Source organism: Alosa sapidissima, chromosome 5 (genome assembly GCF_018492685.1).
Source record: "Alosa sapidissima isolate fAloSap1 chromosome 5, fAloSap1.pri, whole genome shotgun sequence".
Taxonomy (NCBI): Eukaryota; Metazoa; Chordata; class Actinopteri; order Clupeiformes; family Clupeidae; genus Alosa; species Alosa sapidissima.
Genome location: NC_055961.1, coordinates 15,949,102 through 15,970,849, shown reverse-complemented (window position 1 = coordinate 15,970,849; position 21,748 = coordinate 15,949,102). Strand labels below are relative to the sequence as shown.

Genomic DNA, 21,748 nt, shown 5'->3' with positions numbered 1-21,748 from the left:
TCGCTCTCATCACTCACTTGTCATCCACCTCTTCTTTCATGGATTTCATAGAATATGCCAGAGAAGAGCATAATACAATATAAAAAGAGTATAGTTTATTGAACTTTATTGTAAGGTTCATAAAAAAAAAAACATGGCCTAATCAGAGGTTTACTTTTTTTTATCAGAACAGAGGTTTTATCTCATAATACATAAGGCACATACTGAGAAACACCCATTAGTTTCATTAAACTATCGGTGAAAGGTCATTTTTCCTGACTAGGTTGAGATGGACAATTACAAAAGTTGATTTTTGGGTTCAGTGCAGTACGATTATAAACTGACACAAAACCTGGGTACAGATTAAGGCTATTCAATGATTCTGCTGAGAAACAACAGTGATCCATTCAACACTGTTTGATAAAGGGGCAAGATAACATACATTTGGCACTCTATTGCATTAAGACAGAGACACATATCTCAGATGCAGAAGGCATGATCAGTACCTAAATCACAGAGTAAGCTTTATATGATACATGAAAACCCCATCTGGACGACTAAGGACTGACATCTGTTAAGCGTGACACTGATATTCTATACATGATTGCACCACATCCTGTAAGGCACGTCAGGGCCTCTGGTCCAGTTCAGCCTGAGCTCACAGCTTCTTAGCGCAGTCGGAGCAGTAGATGGAGCCGGCTTCAGCGATGAAGCGCTTGTCAGCCAGATTGATGGAGCACTTCTTGCAGTTGAAGCAGTACTCATGCCACGAGCCGCCCTCGTAGTTCACTACGTTTGTGGCTTTACCAAACCCTAGGCGACAAGAATAACGATTGTATGTAATAATGATTCATGAAAATGATCAATACTGTGAAAATAGTCATCAGAAAGAGAGGGGTTGTGTGTGTGTGTGTGTGTGTGACAGAGAGATATAGAGAAAGAGAGAGAGAGAGAGAGAAAGAGAGAGTGAGAGAAAGAGCAAAGGAGAGAGACACTATAAATGTAGTGTGTGTGGATGCATGCGCATGTGTGAGTAGTTCTACCCTCCTGACCTGTGATAGGATTGTTGCATCCTGTGCATTTCTTTGCTACGGTGCTCTTGTAGCAGTCCACACAGAAGGGCTTCTCCTCATGCGAGGTGAAGCGGGTCCCAGCCAAGGGCTTCCTGCACTTGGTGCAGACAAAACAGTCTGAATGCCAGGGCTGGTCCTGGTAGTTCACGCCTCCAGTGGTGATGGGCTAGGAAGACAATAAATACAGCCTTTAGAGCTCAGAGTATCCTCAATACTTACATTTATTACAAATCCAGCATTGTCCCAATCAGTTATAGCTGATAGCTAAGGACCACACATTTTCACAAATTAACTCAAGCAAAACAAGAAAGCAACATGATAAACAGTTGAATAAAAAGCACATGTATATGCTGGTATAACTTCATGACAAGGTCTTCCCCAGTTGCAAACTGACTTGCAGCTATGTAGAGCTGAATACTGCAATGAGGTGATGAGAGTTTCCCCCTTTTAGACAGTTTGAAATAGTTTACCTGCTTACAGCTAGCGCAATGCTTAGCAAACTTCCTCTCATGGCAGTGGGTGCAGTACACGTTGTCGTTCTTGGTCATGAAACTCTGGGAGCGGATGGGCTTTTTACACTGGTAGCAGGTGAAGCACTCCTCATGCCACACATTGCCCTTGTACTCTACATTCTCAGAGCCTGCAGGTGCACAGTGGGGTCATTCTTTGAAGTGATAAATATTGCATTATACTTATCAGACATGATAATAATATAGATATTTAGTCACTGGAGTAGTTAATAACGTCCTGATGTCACCTAAGCATTTGCTGCATCACACAATCAGTTACCAGCTGAACCGCTCAAACAAATATTTACCAAAGTCACAGTGCTTGGAGCTCACATTGCAGTGCCTTTTGGAAATGTGTCAAATAAATGCTGACAACACTTAAACCTGACTTCTGCAGGTTTAGAACAACACATCTAATCTAACAACACAAATAGATGGTCAGATAGAAGATCCCCCAACCAATCAACACCTGATTCTACATGGATGTGATTCTAAACATTTACCAATCAATCAACTTGTGATTTTAGATGCATCACCTAAACAACATTTCATAGCAAACAGAGACACACTAACAAGTATAAAAAGTTATTGGGGGGGGGGGGGGGGGCATGGAGGGGTTGGGGATCTCACCTGCCAGTATGGGCTTGTAGCAGCCATGGCAACGTGGAGCATCCTCGCGGGAGCTGCATTTCCCACACAGGATGCGGTCATCCTTGGTGCTAAAGGACTCCTTGGCCAGGGGCTTGTAGCACTTGGCGCAGCGGAAGCAAGCCTCGTGCCAGTAACGGTTCTTATGGTGCAGCTCCTGGTGTGGAAGGGGAAGGGTGAAGAAAGGATGAGTGAACTCAGCACTGTGTGGTAACAGCATTATAGTATCTAATCATAGGATGGATATGAGATACTACAGATGTGCTACTTGTCTGTCAGCCTCAGCATTTCTATCATGTAGTCATGCAGTGAAGACCAACTTGTAACAAAGCTTTGATAAAATAGGAGATTAATTCATTCACTTATTTTATGTAACCATGTTGGTCCATACAAAGATCCATACACGAGCACTGTCCATACAGACCAACATTGAGAGACATGAGAGCAAAGTTGATCCAATATAGCACTGTTATTGGATCACAGACCAACGGTCAAACTCCCCAGTGGCTATGATGGCCACTCAGGAAGACTGCAGCTTCCTTACCTTCGAGTCAGCCCCGATGGGGCGACGGCATTCGACGCAGTTGTTGGCGCAGAACTTCTCGAAGCAGCGCATGCACACAGGCTTCTCCTCCTTCTTGATGTACTTCTTGCCGTTCAGGTCGTCGCGGCAGTAGAAACAGTCGAAGCGGTCCGTCATGACTGCAGACTGGGAGGGCTGGCGTCTGGACCTGTGTGTGTGTCTGTGTGAGAGAGAGAGACACCACGGGTACAGGAGAGAGGGTGCGGCATCAGTGAGTAAGCTCTGTGTGTATATGAGTGACCCATGGCCAAAGCACTGAACGGAAGAAAGGGGTTGCTAGGCAATACGCGGCCAATGCACGATCGACTCAGACAACTATTGTATGAACAGTAGGATTGACACATAGTAACATGATCTTATTTGGAAATGGATGAACGTCAGTCAGATGTCAGAGACAGAGCACAGGGATGGGGGGGGGGGGGGGGGGGGTTGACAGAGGGAGAGGAACAGAGAGAGGAAGGCAAGGGAAGCAATTGTTTGGAGACAAGAAGCCATTTACACTGTAATTCTGAGGTTTACCAGTAAAGTTTTACATCCGCCAGACATAACATAACGTCTGGCTTTTACATAGACTGGCGAAGTAAGACTATCCTTGTTATGACATACCAAAGACAGAAAGAAAGAGAGAAAAAAGACACTTAAGAAGCTAGTGGGCTCTGTGCTCCTGACAATGCATCGTGCCACTGGGACCGCCCTAGAAAGCCATGGTGCGATGTGTTTGCTCGGACATATTACTGATAAGACTGTGTTTGTTCCTCTTTTCCTTTCACAAAACAGGAACATTAGCGCAAGACACAGCAGCTTGGACGGGCATTGCGTAATCGCAACTGGTAACAAAGCTATCTTCCTGTGCGATACGTTCCACATGTCTGATCCATGCCTAGAAATGGCAAGGGCTTGGTTACGAAGCAACAACATGGGCAAACCAATAGGAAGGAAGATATGGACTTCTGCTGCAGCAATACTCAGTAATTTCATTTCAAGCTCAATACAACATCTGATACCAGGGGAGGATCTGTCCTTTTGTTTTTCAAATTGGATTTATTATCTCAATTAGGTCTCAGTGTCATTTCTCATGTCCAGCAACCACACACAAATGAATCTGTCTAGGACAGACTGAATTGAATTTGGGTGAGTGATAGGTCAGGTATAGAATATATACTCTTTTGATTCCGTGAGGGAAATTTGAACAACTGTGAACAACTTAGTAGGCAGTGCTAAATCCATTTCAACCTCACATGGTAATTCCAAGGGTTCCCTCATCAGTCAAAACAACTTCTTCTCATATTTGAAATGAAGTCATTCGTGGCAGTAAAGGACACAGAACGTGGGTCAACATAACATCAACAAGCCGTGAAAAAAAGTAAAAGAATGCGGAATGCTTCTATCTAGTGTATGTTGCTTTTGCACACGTTCAGCTGACACAGTTTCCATATTTATCTGAATGACTGGCGGGGAGTATCAAATCAAGGTCTGTGTGTCACACCGGGTGTGAATCTGGGCCTAGACATGCCTGCACATATGTCAGCATTGCTATGTGGTGAACGATGGAATGCTCTCGCAATGTCTTGGTTTTGGATGAGACCATCCACACAAGAATGCCTGTCAGCTCTGCTACAAACACAGCAACAACCAGTATCGGCACAATCAGCATAATCAGATTACTAACAAACAAACACAAAAGGTTGACAAAATATTTCACAGTCTAAACAGTTAGGGTTGAATGGTCTTTTAAACGTTTCTTAGAATGGGTTGTGGCGAATGTGTCATGAGAGGACTATTTGGAGTTCCAAATGGACTTTCTTATAAGAAGTTCTGTTGTGGTTGTGGATGAATGCTGCGTGTTTAATCAGTGTAGAATGCTAGAGCAGCTGTTTGTACAATTTCTGAATTACAACTGTAATGAGTGACTGTAGACACGCCAGAAATGAGTGTGTGTGTGTGTGTGTGTGTATGTGTGAGTATCGTCTGGAAAGTGGGCCACTGCTTTAGGCCTGACCACAGTACTAAAAAGCCTGCCATTTCAACCACAGCGCATAAGCACACATATTTCTTTTTAACAATGCAACATGTCTACACTGAATACACAAGTTATTTATGGAAAAAAAGACTTTATTCTTCATATTCTGAAATGTTGATTTAATCAACATGCCAATAAACATCAACATGCCATGTCTCACTGAAAAGTCTGGCAGATTAAAGTCTTATGTCATGCAGAAAGTTCCAGAACTACAGAGATTCATATTTGTAGCGGCAGATCTCTCTCCTGCAGTGTCTGTTTTGCAACACCGTTCCCTGAACTTTCTTTGTGGCCTGGATATGGTTCACAGGGAGGAGGCCCCCAGATCCGTTCTCAAATCTCAGGGCTCCTCCTGAGTTGACAGCCGACAGTGACCTCCCCTCCCTGCACTTTTTTCTCCCCTTTCTTCCTTTCTTCCTTTTTACAGGCTATGCTGCTGCTTCTGCTACGTCTCCACTTCACTGTCCCTGTGCAACAGTGATGAAAGCACCACCGCAAAGCTCTTACCATTCTTCTTTTCTTTTCTCGTGCTGAAATAATGTACTGTACAGTTTTAGTAGTGTTTTCTTTCTTTCTTTCTTTCTTTCTTTCTCTCTCTCTCTCTTCTTACACAATGTCCTGAGACAGACAGACAGACACACACACACACACACACATTCCCAAACTAAGTTTCCTCTTGTTATTTCAAGACCCATTCACGTCTGTCGATCAGCTGGAGGGACTCACTAGGAAACACTGTCAAAGGAGGGCAAAGGAGACACTGTCTCTATCAAAATCATTAACAGGCCACCCGTCTCTCTCCCTTCCCCTGAACAAATTCAAACACTCACCCCTGTTACCTGGAGAAACCTGCAAATATGCAACAAAGCCCAGGCATGCATCAACAGGAAGAGAGGACCATGCCAACACTGACATCAGACATGGTCACGGAAGCCACCTTAAAATCTCTTGCCCTCTTCCCTCGCAGTGCTGAAATCTGATTTGGATCTATCTAGCGATCGAATCGATCTAATCTAATCGCTGAATCAGAGAGCGGGTAACTCTTGCATGCAGCATGCGGGGGAAACAGTTGGCAAGGTGCCCACTGCTCTGTGTTTGCCCATGGGCACGTTTCTTTGTGCCTGTGTGCATAAGTCATTCACATCAAGACCTTCAACTGAAGGTTAGATACTGGGACATGGGAACAGTCAAGAGTCAAGAACGTCAACAACATCTAACTCTTCCCTCTAAAACCATAAAAAAAAACATATCCTCATACATCCATACACACACATCTTTCAAACTCACTCTTTCTCTCTCTCTCCTTTGCTCTCCGTTTCTTCCCTCCGTCTGTCTGGGGAGGTTGTTTTTTAAACATAGGCGATAGAAGGGTGTGGTGCTGTTCTTTACCACTGGACGTGACCAAATTAGAAATGGGGAATGACATCATGCAACTATACAACTGGTGGCACGCCTGTCTTTCACTGAAACCTGAAACACACACACACACACACACACATGTACAATGGGGGAGAAAGGGATGCGCAAGCACACACACACACACACACACACACACACACACACACACACACACACACACACACACGCACAAATGCTTTCCCCCATCTACAGTAACCAAAGGAAAGGAATGAGGAGCTGAATAAAGTCTCCCATGCCTCTCAAATTAAAGACATCAATTCCCATAGGCACCCGTGCACAAACACACTTCGGGGCAGAGTGATAAGTTTTAAAGAGAAATGGCAAGGAGTGCAAATCTGTCTGGCTGCACAGCTGGGAAAACACTGGGGGTCTCGGCTGGGTGTTATACTGGCATGATCTCCTCCCTCAAGAATGTGGGGAAAATCGAGGAGGCAGGAAGGCTGGAGAACAGTGGCAGAACCTGAGCCAGATGACTGACTACCGGCAAAGAAACACACACACACTCTCTCTCTCTCTTTTTTTCTCTTTCACTCTAACACACACACACACACACACACACACAGATGTACAGAGAGAAAAAGAGAGAGAGACAGACAGAGAACTGCATCATGGGGCACACAAAAACGGTGAAACACAAGGCTCACTCACATTAGTATCCCTCCCTTTCCTGTCAATATTTCCCTGTGGAAGATAAGAGCTGGGTAGCAACTGCATAGAAATGTTTCATGACGGCACAAGGCATGTTCATGCAAGGCACAGTGAAGCAAACATGCTGAAATTGTTTGGACAATAATAATGAGGAATATCAGGAATTTGCTCAACACCAGTCTCACAGTCAGGCCTACAATAATCCAGACATTCATATGCAGATGGGCACACAGACAGACACGCACACACGCACAAGCACACACACACACACACAGAGAGAGAAAGTGACTGTATTTATCTATGTATGACAGCAATCTTATCTATCAGCAGACAATAATATAATATACACAATTTCTACACAAGGTCTAAGAAGTGATAATATGCACAGTCATATAGACATGCATGTGTGCACACAAACAGCCTTAGAGGAGACCACCTCATGCTTATAGTGCCATCATACTTTATGTGAGCAATCCCTGAACTTGTGCATGGCAAAGCTAACACAAACTCTTTTGATTGACAGTGGGATGGACCAAAACCACATCGCTTTCAACTTTGCCTATGATCACATTTCTATCATCCTGTAGCTATGCAACCAAACCAAACTACACACAAACAAGCACAAAAACCATTAGTAATTTCCTATATGACTAAGCATTCCTGCTAATTTTACACCTAATTGGGTATGCAATTTTACAAGGCAGCCTGTAATGAACTGACTCATTGAAGGCACATCGAATTTCAACAGATTTCAATGTCAACATATTCTCTTCTGACTGAAATCCGTGAATAGCAGTGCCAAAGGCCCTCTGGAAGGATCTCTGAAATGAGAAATCCACCCGTGAAACATGCTCGTACTCCAGTGGGAGGCTTAAGAAGAGCCTCCTACAGTACATGGATCACTTGTACAAATCTTTTTCTCAGACATCTTTAAATAGCAAGGAAAACACTCTGGCAGAATTCATCTAAAGAATGGGGGATGTTGGGGGTGACTGCCTATGGAAGCACGAACGCTATGAAAGCTAACATTTCTCTGATGTTCTCCACACACACACACGCACACAGATACACACACACACACCTAAGGGGGGAAAAGCACTTTACAGTTATCATCAGCTGCTCCAGCGCCAGCGGGTCCAACGCTGTGAGTCACCTCTCAGACTGGAACCAATCGATCTGGGAAGAGCTTGAGACAGGGGAAACAATGCATAAACTAAAAGCAGTGCTCTCTGGCCTTGGGTGTGCAACTGCTCAGCAGCCTTAGGAGAGGGAAATACCTCATCTGCGCTCACTATATAAATAGGCTACATATAATAGGTTTCTTTACCAAGCTGTCAGCTGCTGGATGTGGACTGTGTGATGAGGCCTATTCAAATGACCTCCCAAGCCCTTGCAGGAGTAATTAAATAACACTTGAATGGCTAAATAATAAATAAATAATAGTTAGTGTAAACATGTGTATTTGTTTTCAGATTTATTCTCCACTTTCATTCCTCACAAGCTCAGCTCAGCTTGTCTGAATGTCAGTGCTCGAGATGACTGTCAGTGCTCGAGATGACTGAATTATGTCTGTCCTGATCCCTGATTCTTGTTGCCATGTTGTGATGATGTACCAATTTAGCGACTCAAAACTAATCTAAAAGTCTATATTGCATGCTGCATTCCTCTCCACTATTCTTAGCCACTCAAGGGCCCATGGAAGGAAATGTTTTCGGATTACTCTGAACAATGAGTTGAGACCCAGGCCTGACGATGTGGTCAGTGTAGTGGTCTGTGGTGTGCGGGGATATTCTGAGTGTCAGCACGTTGGTCAAAGCCATTCAGGGACCCATGAATTTCATTTGTACTCTCTCTCTCTCTCACACACACACACACAAGCAGACACACACAGACATGCATGCGCGCGCGCACACACACACACACACACACACACACACAGACACACACAGACATGCATGCACACATGCACACACGCACACACGCACGCACACACACACACACGACGAGCAGATGCACACAGACACACACATTTGTTTACTAGTGTTACTAGGAATCTATAACAATTTTATTTTATTTTTTAAAATTAATACTCAAGATATGAACCTTACTTTGGCCCCTTAGTATTTTAGACTATGAGTGCTGTTTGAAAACTCTCTCTCTTTCTCTCATTCACTCTGTGTGAGAAAGAGAGAGACAAAGAAAGAAAGAAAGAAAGAAAACGAGAGGAAAAGAATGAGTGAATTTGTTTGAGTGAGTTGTGTGTTTGAGGATGATGACAGATTTTCAGACATTTCTGTCCTGCTGTGCTGACTCCAGTGTACACCCACACACACACACACGGCGATCAGATGTACACAGACGCACATACATACATTTATTTAGTACTAATATTACTAGGAATCTATAACAATTTAATTTTATTTAAAAAATTAATACTCAAGATATGAACCTTACTTTGGCCACTTAGTATTTACCATAAGTGCTGTATGAAAACACTTTCTCTCTCTCTCTCTCTCTCTCTCTGTGAGAGAGAGAGTATGTATGTGTATGTGTGTGAGTGAGAGAGAGAGACAAGGAAAGAAAGAAAGAAAGAAAGAAAGAAAGAGAAAACGAGAGGAAAAGTGTGAAAATTAGTGAATTTGAGTGAGTTGTGTGTTTGAGGATGATGACAGATTTTCAGACATTTCTGTCTCACTGTGCTTAACATGCTGCATTGTACACACACACACACACACACACACACACACACACACACACTAACACGTAGCCTATGAAGAGTAAAATAACAGTAGAAGAATGTTAATTGTTAAGAGGGGTGCCTTTTAGGCTCCTGCACATGCCCTGGCCACAGAGCACACCCTCCCCAGAGTGAAAAAATCTTAACAAGAAACAGCCGTCATATTTATAACCAGCATGCAGAGAATGTATAGGCCTACAGCCAACGCCCCTCCGATAGACTCTATTTCATTATATAAAAGTTAATGTTTTTTCCCCCTAATGCAGTCTTTGAATACTGACCAAATCAACACCTTCATGTAACAACTGGAGGAAATAAGGTGGATAGTGCGGAAGGAACGGTTATGTCTCACAGACTAGATGCTCATCACATGGGTCTTTTTAAACATGATCAGAGAGGGTAAAAGTCTCACTCAGGTGAAATAAAACAGTCTGGTGAGAACTGCTGACAGTGTGATTTCAGTAGAAAAATGGGGGAAACGTATAGACTCTTGGAAAATAAGAAACGTTTAGCTTTTTCCATTCCATTTTCCAGTTTATCGGCAAAAGCTTAGGTGCAAAAAAGCATTCCTCAATTACATAATTAGCCTATGCGATAAACCCTCACACCACAATGTAGCCCACTCTACTGACATTAATTCTGTCCACAATTTACAATCTACAATAACGGTCTGGTGCCAGTGCGTTTTACGGCGCATTGCGCAATATGACTGTAATGTCTGAAACTTAATCTAGCTTATTTGCAGTAACATGGTTATAAGTTAGTTCAGGGTAACGAAACTATAGACTACAATACAAATAGATAGAAAGTTAGAAAACGATACAACTTTTACTCACCAACAGGAAATCAGCGTATAATATTGTGCACGCTCTCCTGTCCAAGTTTCCTTTGCACTTTGAACAACCCGCATAAACCCTGCACGTAGTCTAAAGGAAAAGACTTGAAAAGAAGACAGGATATGATCAAAATTCTACAGTCACCGTCTCAACGAACCAGGAGTTCTCAGTCCATGCTACCATTGGTTTAAGACCGTGGGGCATGTACTTCCCTTACAGCTCGCCTAACCATGAGTTGGAAACAGACGACTGTCTCCTCCGGGATAGAGCGCCAGTCTTGTTGTTCATGTAAGTTGCTATGGTAGCCTGTTTATATGGACTATGAAAGCCATGCAGCCTAATTATGCAAGCCCACATGAAAGAAACGGCCATTCCTTTCCCACTCCAATACCATTGCGAAGTCTTTAAGCGTTAACATTTTCAAATATGTCGTTTACCCCTTGAAAATGATTCTGGTGTGGAAAAAAATGCTGCTACACTTCAGGGCGAATGATGTCTCATATAGTGTAGCCTACTACATGATTAGAGTTTGTGATCCCTATGTGCTATTAAGATGAATAGAGTATGTCGGATGTTTTCCCGTGACCATTTTTTAAAAGTCTGTTCTGATGACATGCAGTCCATTTAGCCTCCAAGTGAACCAAAGTACACAGTAAACATGTTAAAAGAAATGTGATATGCAAATTACCCAGGCGGTAAAATGTTACCGCACAATCCTATCGCAGAAATAACAACTTTATCTAAAGGCATGCAGAACTTCAACTTCAGAGATCACAACACAAAGTGCATAAAACGTTTAATCAGTGACTTTACAGGACAAGTCTCATTAGTGTACAAAGTAATCTCTTATAAGTCATTTGGACATGACCCTATTTGTGAAGTGAGGTTAGACAATACAGCATTAGGCACTTAGTGCAGGTGCACAGTTTGGCTTTATCATTGCACAGACAAAAAATAAAGTACTTGGCTGTAACACAGGGTTAATCTCACTACCCCTGTTGCCTCTTGGCAAAATCACTAGAAACACTCTTTATCTTTCCAAACATTAAATACCAAGGAAAGAAACAGTAACTCTAACAGTAACACGGGATAGAAGTGACAAAGAAACACAAATTCACCAGTGGATGAGACAAATAAATATGTAAAATAAATACTTACGCACACACACCACACACAAACACAACAGTGCACAAATATACAGAAATCTTAATCCAGAATAGAAATTAATTCTCACAAATAATTTAGTGTCTATATTAAAATGTGGAGGTATAATAACTGTTGTTGGCTTTAACATGAATTGGCTAGATGAATGACTCACTTTCAAGGAGTCTTACCATTAATACTTCCTAAGTGTAGTGTTTTAAGGTACGATTAAAAACAAGCTAAAAAAAACCTAAATAACATAAAATCCTGAAACAACAGGAATATCACACACTTATTGCTTACCCTATACACATCTAGGGGTTGGCCTCAAAATCTGGCAGCAAGGGTGTTAAAAAGGCTGGGAGGGATCACGTACAGTATTTGTCAGTAGGTCGTAGCAGGATGTAACTCATAATAGGAACTCATCTTTTGCTTAACCAGAAGGCACTTTGGGTCCATATAAGTGGTTGGAGGAGCTGCTTCGCGTAACAGCGCTGATAGCTGTCTCAGTGTACATGGGGCTGCCCATGCCCTCGTTGCCAATCAGCTCAGAGTCCTCATCATGTAGGCCACCTCCGCTCTACAGCAGGCCACAAACACACCAGACAACAAACAAACAATAAACAACAAACAAACGATGACATGCTTGTAACACACACCGCATCTGCAGGGTGTCAGGTACTACTGATATGCATGTAGTATAAATAATGCATAAGAATATTTGTCTGCATGATTACTATCAGTTCAACTTCAGGTATGTGTGTCTGTGTTTGTAAGACAGTGAGTTAGATTGAGAGGTAAAACAAGTATACAAGTTTGTGTATTTATGTTTATGTGTATGTGACAGAAAGAAGATAAATATATGTGTGTGTGTGTGTGTGTGTGTGCTAGACTCACCTGGTAGGCCTGTGAAGTGGTGAGACAACGTGCCAGAGGTCCACAGCACGTGGGCAGTGTGGTGGTGAGTGGTGGTCCACTGTGTGTCAGAAATGGCTTCAGGTACCTGGAGCATAAAGTCAAGGCCTTCACCACTCACTGTCCCACTCTTAACATCACCAAAGTCCTTTTAGGCAAGTCCCTCCACTCGGCCGCCATATTGCAACGCATTTTGGGCAGGGGCGGAATATGTGTAGACAACTGCCATGTTTGCGTTACAAACTAACCCCATACATTTCTATGGGAGATTCTTTGAGTGCTGTGTCTCCTCATTAGAAAGTTTCTGGCATCACCCACACAAGGACAACTCTCTTGCTAGTTATTCAACGATATCGCCCCCTAGTGGACATAATTTTAGCCCTTCTTACATCAGCAGGTTTAAATGTGCGCTAATACTGTTACACATCTATTTTATCCATTTTGTTATTACAACTCTTCTGATGCCATCTCATTTCATGGGTCAATGTGCCGATAGTAGTGTAGTGGTTATGGAGCTGGGCTAGCGTGCAGTAGCCTGAAAGATGTGGGTTCAATTCCCGGCTTCCACCGTTGTGTCCTTGAGCAAGGCTCTTAACCCCAAGTTGCTCTGGGGACAATGTAACCCCTTGTAATATAGTTGACATAGGTAAGTCACTTTGGGCATCAGTGTCTGCTAAATGAATAAATGCAATGAGAATGACATGAACAAGGAAGATTTGAGAAATCCATCCTCCACAAGACACTGGCCCTTTCACTGTAGTTTTGTGCACTGTGGGAGTGCAAAAGCAGGCATTTTGTTATTTTTTAACCATGTTAAGTGTAAGTGTATAAGGTTGAATGAATCCTTAGAATCCTTGGTATCTGAATTAGGATACTTGTGGTCAAAGGAGTGCCACATCCTGAAGGGCCAGGCTCCCTCATGTCTGACACCCCTCCTCTCGATCCCGTCCACACCAGTGATCTGCAGGTAAACAGACAGACAGATCAAAACACAAGCACACAAACATTTACATTACTTGAGTGCAAACTAATAATATATCTATTAGACAACTACATATGAATTGTTCTATGGCTAATTATATTAGGGACTACAGTATCGTTGTTTCTATGGAAGTGACACACAATATGACCACAACTTACAGGATTGTCTTGGTCTGAATCCACCCCCACACTGTGAAAGAGAGTAATAAAAGCTAATGTATAGCTTGTTCATACATCATTTTAATCAAGAGTGCTATTGCCTTTTTACACAGTGCATTCGGACTGGCTAAAACATCGATCAGAACATATCTTCCGTCCTGCATTATTGGGAATGAAGAGGTCACAGCACAAGTGACTAGGGTCCAGTCCACTCACCGAATGTTCATGAAGGACAGCAGCTGAGTGGTGCCACCCCCACACACCCACACGGTGAAGAAGACGATGAGGAGGGTGCTGGAGAACGTCATCCGCCGGGCGTACGTTGTGGTGTCCCGGATGGCCAGGGCGAACGCCATGGCCCCACGCAGACCTGGGAGGGCCCAGGAATGGAGATTGGGGGGTTAACGGGACTAAGATAAGACAGGGCTAAAGTACATGTACCACAGCATTAGGTGGTGCCCCACACTAGCTATCTACCTTAGACACAAATATAGAATACAGATGAATATAGAGTCTGTTGGTTGGGTGTTTTACTGTGACATTTTAACAAGACTTTCTGTAAAAGAAAAAAAAGAAAAATAAGTCATATGACACTTTGTCCACTTTGGCTGGAAAGTTGGAAAAAGCTGTTTAGGAGAAACCTGGACGCAAGCTTTTTGTGGACAAAAGTTTGAAGAAAGCTGCTAAGTGCAAAAGTACTATCTGTGACGGCACAAAGAACAAGCAGTCTATTATCTGGAAGATGACCTTAGTTACCTATTAACCATTCAACTGACAGTGAGGTGTTTAACAATCATGATGTCAGATAAAAAACGTTCCCATGCTCAGACATGTCTCTCCTGTTCTCCGAATCAGCTACATCATAGGGCTATAAAACAGAGAGGGGAACAGAGTGGGAAAGCATATGACTGAGCTTACCTGAAAACATCATGACATGCTGGAAATTGGAGCTGATCTTGTTTTTGCGGCCAAGGTTGAGCAGGAAGGAGAGAGGATAGATATTTGCTGCCCGGCCAAGAAACACAGCGAGCTATCGGGGCAGTAGTCAAGGGCTGATATGGAAAAAGAACTGTTTAACACTAATGACCAAAAATTAACAGACTGGATAAGACCTGTTTCCTGTTTGCACTGTTAGGATACAAATGCTCCCAGAATGAAGAGGGGGTTGAATACATGATACTGGAAGGAGAATAAAGTCAAGCCCATGTAAGAGAAGATGAAGTTTTCAGCCAGGAAATTCAGCAACTCAAAAAGCTGTGAGAGAGGAAAAAAGTCCAGGTTAACACGACAAATTACACAGAGGTTTTGTTTTTACCACTCTTGGCACATGTGTTTGTTTCTGAACAATAAACTAATTGTGTAATTTAATCATAAATCACTGATATTTACTTTTATTAAAATTATATCACAAAAACATCAAATGAGTAACAAATGGTTGACATAAACTGGGATGGGCATCACCTGTTTGGTCCTGTCCTTGGACTCGTCTGAGAGGTTGTTGTACGTGTAGTGGGCCTGAGTCATTCCGCAGAAAAGCACAGCTACAACACCTGTGGAAAGACACCAGGAGTACAAAAATATATCAGTAGGAAATATGGTGGTTTGTATATGAGAACGGGGATGGTGGCAGAACGTAGTAAGAGAATCTGCGGCACCAGATCACCGCATTGTCATCATGGGGTGGTTTAAGCACCTCTACGACCCTGCAGGCAAAGTTGGCCCAGATGTCATCATGCTGAAATGGCAGAGCGAGAGGGGGAAAACCAAGAGTGACCCAAACAATTGTGGGGTGTATCAGGAACGGGCAGGAGGAGGAGTACAGGAGCCTGGTGGAGGACTTTGTGCAATGGTGCAAACTCAATCATCTTAAACTCAACACTTCAAAGACCAAGGAGATGGTGGTGGATTTCCACAGGTCTAAGCCCACTCTGCTACCAGTCCCCATTGATGGGGTCAATGTGGAGGTGGTAAGCACCTACAAGTATCTGGGTCTCCACCTGGACAATAAACTGGACTGGTCAGCCAACACTGATGCACTCTACAAGAAAGGGCAGAGCAGGCTGTACTTCCTGAGGAGGCTGCGGTCCTTCAATGTGTGCAGCAAGCTCCTCAGGATGTTCTACCAGTCTGTTGTTGCCAGCGTCCTCTTCTATGCAGTAGTATGCTGGGGAGGAAGCACAAAGAAGGATGCGGGGCGAATTGACAGGCTGGTAAGGAAAGCTGGCTCTGTAGTGGGAGCTGAACTGGAGTGCATCACTTCAATATCTGACAAAAATACCCTGAACAAACTGATCAACATCTTGGACAATGAGTGTCACCCACTCCACAGCACTATTGTTAAGGAAGAGCCTGATCAGCTGGAGACTTCGCTCACTGCCTTGCACAACAGACAGACTGAGGAAGTCATTTGTCCCCAGGGCCATTGAACTGTTCAATGCTTCACTTAAGGGAAGAGGAGAGATAGACTTCTCTGCATAGTCTGTCTGCCTCTTCACCCCCCCCCCCCCCCCCCCCCCCCATGTTTGAATACTGTCTGTCCACTAGCCACTTTTTACCACTGTATTTCTGCCTCACTGTTTGCGTGCTATATTAGCACATTAGCACATATGCATAACCCCTCCCTCCATGCCATACCAAACTGTGGCCACACTTATACCTTTTCTTAAAAACGTTATATATATATATATATATATATATATATATATAGACTTTATTCTTGCACTGTTGCACTGTTGGACTTACTCATTTGCACTATCACCATGACCACTATCACCATTGCACTATCACCGTGACACTCATTCACACAGAGCACCTTACCTTACTATGCACAGAGAACCACAGGCTCAGTCCCTGCCTCAGTCATTGCAAGCGCCTCTTGATTGATTAATCACCTCTATGTGGATACTGTTTTTAGAATTGATTTAGATTAAGTGTTAGTTAGTATAATTTGTATTTTAGTATGTTCTTTATCTTCTACTGTCCTTATTGCTTAGTTGTGTTTTTATATTATATACTTTTAATTTTTTACTTTTTCTGCTGTGAATGTGTGTGTGTTGTGTGTATGCTACATGCTACTGAGACCTTGAATTTCCCCTGGGGATCAATAAAGTATGTATGTATCTATCTATTTATTTATTATCTATCTATCTATCTATCTATCTATCTCCACTGTCCCAACTAGGACATCAGTCCTACATCTGGAAAAATCACCATGGAAAAGAATAAGCAGACGCAGGACTGAAAATAGCCCTCTTAGGCCTACAGAGATTTGAAAGGAAGGTGAACTGTGTGAGGAGTGTATAGACATGGAAATAATCAGACAAGTAAAGACAAGGAGATAACCACAGAGCAGTCAGGCAGCTGCCATGGCAGACCTTCGCCCCTCTCCCCATCTTAAAAAAAAGTGTACAAATATTCCAGCACCTGGATCCTGATGCAGATGAGTGTGTAGGAGGACTGAGGTATGGTTACCCCCAACCTTATAGGGAAATTTGAATCATGTAAGCGGACGGACACACACACACACACACATTATATTACACATTATATCTATTATAATATTCAAATAATATATTATGATACACAGTCACAGACAGTCACATATTTCTTCTCTAGTACCCTGACCACTTGTGTATCTTTGTGGGTTTGACTGTCCTGTTGTTTGCCTGACTGTGCCTTGTTGCTGGTACCTGTGAATCCACAGGCCTCGGCCAGCAGGAAGGTGCTCCAGGACATGAGGAAGAACAGGCCCGTCTCCAGCAGGGGAAACTCGTGCAGCTTGGTGAACTTGGTGACGTGCGGACAGACACAGAGTCAAGGAGAGGAGCAGAGCACATGACTGCAGATAACACTGAGTCAACAGCACAAGCCTTCCCACAGGCGGACATTTACAGAGGGTTAATCACAAAGGGTAAATAGTACAGAGCAATAGAAGTCCCCACAGATACTTTGCCTACATGCAGGACGATTCAAGATTTTTTTTTTGCCAACGGCCATTTGCCTTTTAAATACTGTAACTTATAGTGATTTTCATTTATTTTAACCCTGCAGATTTCATATTTGTAAAGTTAATGTGTTTATGCTATGGTGTTCATGTATTTATTGTCCTTTATATGTCAGTTGTGATTTGTTTGGCTGAGGTATCTATGGATACTGCTGTCTTTCCTACAAATTGAAGGTAATAAAGATGTCCATTTTAAACAGGTTATCTGTAAAGGATATGAGAGAGGTCATAACACCAGTAATCACTCCAAGGGCAAAGGATCCACTGAAGACAACCAGGAACACACCAATAGACTTCAGCATGGCACTACCATCAAATGTGTGGTTGTTATCTCCTGCTGGCTGGTAAGCTATAATAGATCTGTGGGGCAATGGCAAACATAAAAGAATACAATTTCCACTGTATGACAAAGCTGAAAAAGAAGCAGATGTTGACTAATGCAGTGGTTCTTAACTGGTCTGGCTTTGGGACCCACAATTTCCCATGTTCATTTAGTCGTGACCCATATATGTTTTTAGCGTTCAAGCCAACGGATACGGTGAGCTACATGGTAAGATACGCAAAGTGTGTGAGTGTAGGCCTACTTATTTGGAACATGCTGATGTTTGACATTACATTTGTGTCTTCAGGATATTAAGATATTAGATCTTAAATGGGTGATTATTTATTTATTTTTTTACCCACAAGTTCCGCGACCCACTTTTTGGTCCCGACCCACCAGTTAAAACACTGGACTAATGGTAAACTTACGAGGACAAAACGATGGCCACAGCATCATTAAGAACGCTCTCCCCAAACAGCAACGCGTAAAGGTCCACGTCCACCTTCAGCTCATTAAATATGGCAAGAACTGTCACTACAGAAAACAAAAGACACTATTAAAGGGTGTACAACTTCAGAGAGTGAGATCAATGCCAAGGTACAATACACACTTAGGCTTCAGTTTACTAAACATGTTTACTTAATATTAATGAGGACATATTTGCTGGACAGCTAATCACATCCTGTGACTATGATGTCTTAAACTTATTTTCAATGTTCTGTGGAGAGGGGAGCCCTCTAGTGGAAACCAAGAAACCAAGAGAATCTTTCTGTCCCAGAATGTCTAAATGTTCTTAGAGAAACCAAAAGAATATCTCCTGCTGTTTATCTCCCTCCTGGAATAAAATCAATATTAACCAAAACCAAAGCTGATTTAACTGGTGTACCATTATACACTGTACATACAAAATATAGTTTTCATAAAAGTTTTATGGAAATTGTTTGCACTCTGGGCATGATAAGCTGCTATGATTCCCAAAGTACTTTATTTCCAAGTCAAAACAAGTATTCACAAAGGTCTCAATAAATTGTTGTTTTGCACGATGTGTCTAAATTGAGATTTCACAGATCAACTGTGCCTATACTGGGAAACACAGTAACGGTGTTTACACTAAACACAATGGCAAAACATCCACTTTCAAGTGTTTTGTTTTGTGTGTGTTCATCTTTGTGTTTACATAATATATATATATTATAGGACATTTGGAAATTGTGTAATAAAAGTGATATCATTGTTTATGTCACTAAATGCCTTAATGAGAATAGTTGCATGCTATGTACCTGGATCTGTGGCAGAGATTATGGCACCAAAGAAAAGGCAATCGGTGAAGAAAAAGTCCCCTTGAATTTGGCCTACAGCTTTCATAAAAGCGACACAGCCATACAGTAACAACCTACAATAAAGGAACAGTTTAGTCAGGCAAGGCTCATGATATTACACCGGTAAGGAAGGAAAACACAGTGCTCATTGCACTCACCCAATGACAATGCATGAGATGGCTGTGCCCACAAAAGCATAAGACAGAATAGAGCCCAGATTTCTGAAGAAATGCCTCTGAAAATATAGAAACCAAGGACAAGCCAGGGCAGTCAGTTTTTACCGCAGAGAAAAAAAAATGTGTCTTGACTTCTACTGGCATGATGATGTAACTCACAGTCATGATATGTTGGTGTTCCCCAACATTAGACCACTTAGTTTCTCTATTTCTAACACCTCAACATGCACAGCATTAGCCTTCAAAACATACTACAAACATTTTGATGTTTACCATTATGGTGGGCCTACTTCGATATGGCTGCACCTATTGTGCAAGTGAGCTGTGTAAAAAGGATCTCTGATTTCACTGACACATGAGCATTTGTTTAAGGTTGCGTAACCTTACCCTTTTCAGGCTGTAGCCTGCATGAAAGATTATAGGAGGCAGCAGGATATTGAAGAAAATCTCTGGGTCAAAGGTGACCTGGTGAAGAGAAGAAAGCTTACTGTTGAAAACTAAGACAGTCTCCAGTGCAACAGCTCAAAGTCATTACTCTCAATAAGACTTTGAATAACGATGCCGAAGCACAAGGACAACATTGTTTGTTGGTAATTTGGTAGGTACCTTCTTCAGCATTTCAGCATCTGGGACATCTTGCCCATCAGTATCTCGTACTTCACCCTTCAGTGTGTACTCGTAAAACTGACCACTGACATTGACCAGTATGGTGGCTGGACTGGAAGTCATGGCACAGCTCAAAGTGACATTGTTAAGATCCCTTTGTCCATGCACCCCAAAACGTAGTATCACACCAACCAACAAGCCTGTTAAAAAATAAATAAAATAAAAAACATTACAGAGCAGTAGGAGTTATTATTTGAATTACTACCACACTGGAAAACATCGTGGCCTAAATCAAAGTGTTTACTTGTGCTGGGAAGGACACATAGTCAATTTAGGCGCTGCCCATTATGAATTTCTGTTCCATCGGATACCTGTGACCAAGGGGGCAAAAACTTGATAACTAGTAGTGATTGTTAAACTAGGCTCTAGCGTCAAGGGTCTGAACACGAGTTTCTAATCTGTAAAAATTAGACAGCACAAGCCCAAGAAAGTTAACACAGTATATCAGATAACCCTATCAGTCCTGAATAAATGACTGTCAGGCTTATGATATTAACATATTTCCAAGTGGACATGTGGTACCAAGCACAAGTTTAGGCTAGTTGCAGGCTACCACATCATCCCTCATATTCTTACCATAGATCATTGCCAGTCCTGTTTCATGTAAAAACCTGAAACGGCGATGCTTGAAGAGCCATATTGTTAAAATGGTTAGCGTTAGAAGCATAATAAAAATGAGAAGATCGGCACTATCCTGTCTGTGGTCTTCTTCTGCTTTTCTTTCTGATATTACATTTGCCATACCGGTGTTCTGGGTTTGACAACTTATATTAGGTAACGTTAACAGACATATTATGCAAACTAAAACGACCAATTCAGTTTTTTTCAGAGAGTTGTAACTTCTGTTTTTAGATCCCATTGTGTAACCATTTAACGTCAAATCTCCGCAATATCAATTAACTATGCAGTCGTTGTCATCGTTCTGCGAACTTAAGTAGCACGGACTACAGAAGTCTATGCAGTTTTGACTGTAAGCGATAGCAGAGCCCGTTTACGGAAAGCCGGATCACTCTCTATTAACTCCATTATACCTGCAATCTGCTGCAGTTCCGCTAGGGGCGATCACGAATAAGTGCAAAAACAATGGGGGACTATGGAGCTAGACGGCTAAATGTGTCTCTTTAACCTGGTTGTCCTTGAAAAATCGAAGATTGGATTGTGGTTTCTGCAAGATCAATATGGATTATAGGTCAAAAGTTGAATGAACGAGTACTTACGTCCTTTCGATTTCTTACAGGTTGGGTCGTTGTTGCCCACAACTCACTAGCTTTCTGCTAATGAATGACGTCATTGACACATTTGAAAGGCTTTTTAGAACAAAGAAGTGACTCCAAAAATATATTACTCAGCGGTGTGTATTTTATCTGCCCTCTCTTTCGCATGCAACATTCAAATTTCTGGCCAAAAAATTATATCCCGAGAAAAGTGGATTTGAGGGGTACAGCTCCATAGCCCTCAATTCATTCTGCACTTATTCGTGAGCGCCCTCATGTGGAACCAGAATTGGAACTGCAACCAGTTCAGAAACCGGAAGCTTCCCGAGAGTGGCGGTTCTCCCCTTATTAGACATTCTCTGGCGATAGCAACTGCTACTTTCTTGACAGCGGAAGTC

The 21,748-nt window shown here is 42.4% G+C and overlaps 2 protein-coding genes across 3 annotated transcripts; both read right to left on the bottom strand.

Annotated features, from left to right (window-relative positions):
* Positions 1-80: 80 nt before the first annotated feature.
* fhl1b (four and a half LIM domains 1b) lies at positions 81-10,818 on the bottom strand. Of its 2 annotated transcripts, none has more exons than XM_042093617.1 (6): positions 10,453-10,818; positions 2,754-2,952; positions 2,192-2,366; positions 1,523-1,692; positions 1,032-1,218; positions 81-792 (listed from the first exon to the last, which is right to left on the bottom strand). In XM_042093617.1, exons 2-6 carry the CDS (start codon positions 2,907-2,909, stop codon positions 638-640), a joined length of 843 nt encoding a protein of 280 aa, XP_041949551.1. In that variant the 5' UTR covers positions 2,910-2,952; positions 10,453-10,818; the 3' UTR covers positions 81-637. The 2 variants fall into 2 exon arrangements, with proteins under 2 accessions (XP_041949551.1, XP_041949552.1); XM_042093618.1 differs by lacking the exon at positions 10,453-10,818 and adding an exon at positions 6,100-6,251.
* A 413-nt stretch (positions 10,819-11,231) lies between these two features.
* slc9a6b (solute carrier family 9 member 6b) lies at positions 11,232-21,243 on the bottom strand. The gene is made up of 16 exons (XM_042093575.1): positions 20,713-21,243; positions 20,077-20,276; positions 19,858-19,935; positions 19,453-19,529; positions 19,256-19,368; positions 18,404-18,509; positions 17,872-18,013; positions 17,340-17,445; positions 15,112-15,200; positions 14,791-14,904; positions 14,569-14,680; positions 13,867-14,020; positions 13,651-13,681; positions 13,386-13,471; positions 12,493-12,598; positions 11,232-12,175 (listed from the first exon to the last, which is right to left on the bottom strand). Exons 1-16 carry the CDS (start codon positions 20,993-20,995, stop codon positions 12,029-12,031), a joined length of 1,944 nt encoding a protein of 647 aa, XP_041949509.1. The 5' UTR covers positions 20,996-21,243; the 3' UTR covers positions 11,232-12,028.
* Between the last annotated feature and the right edge of the window lie 505 nt (positions 21,244-21,748).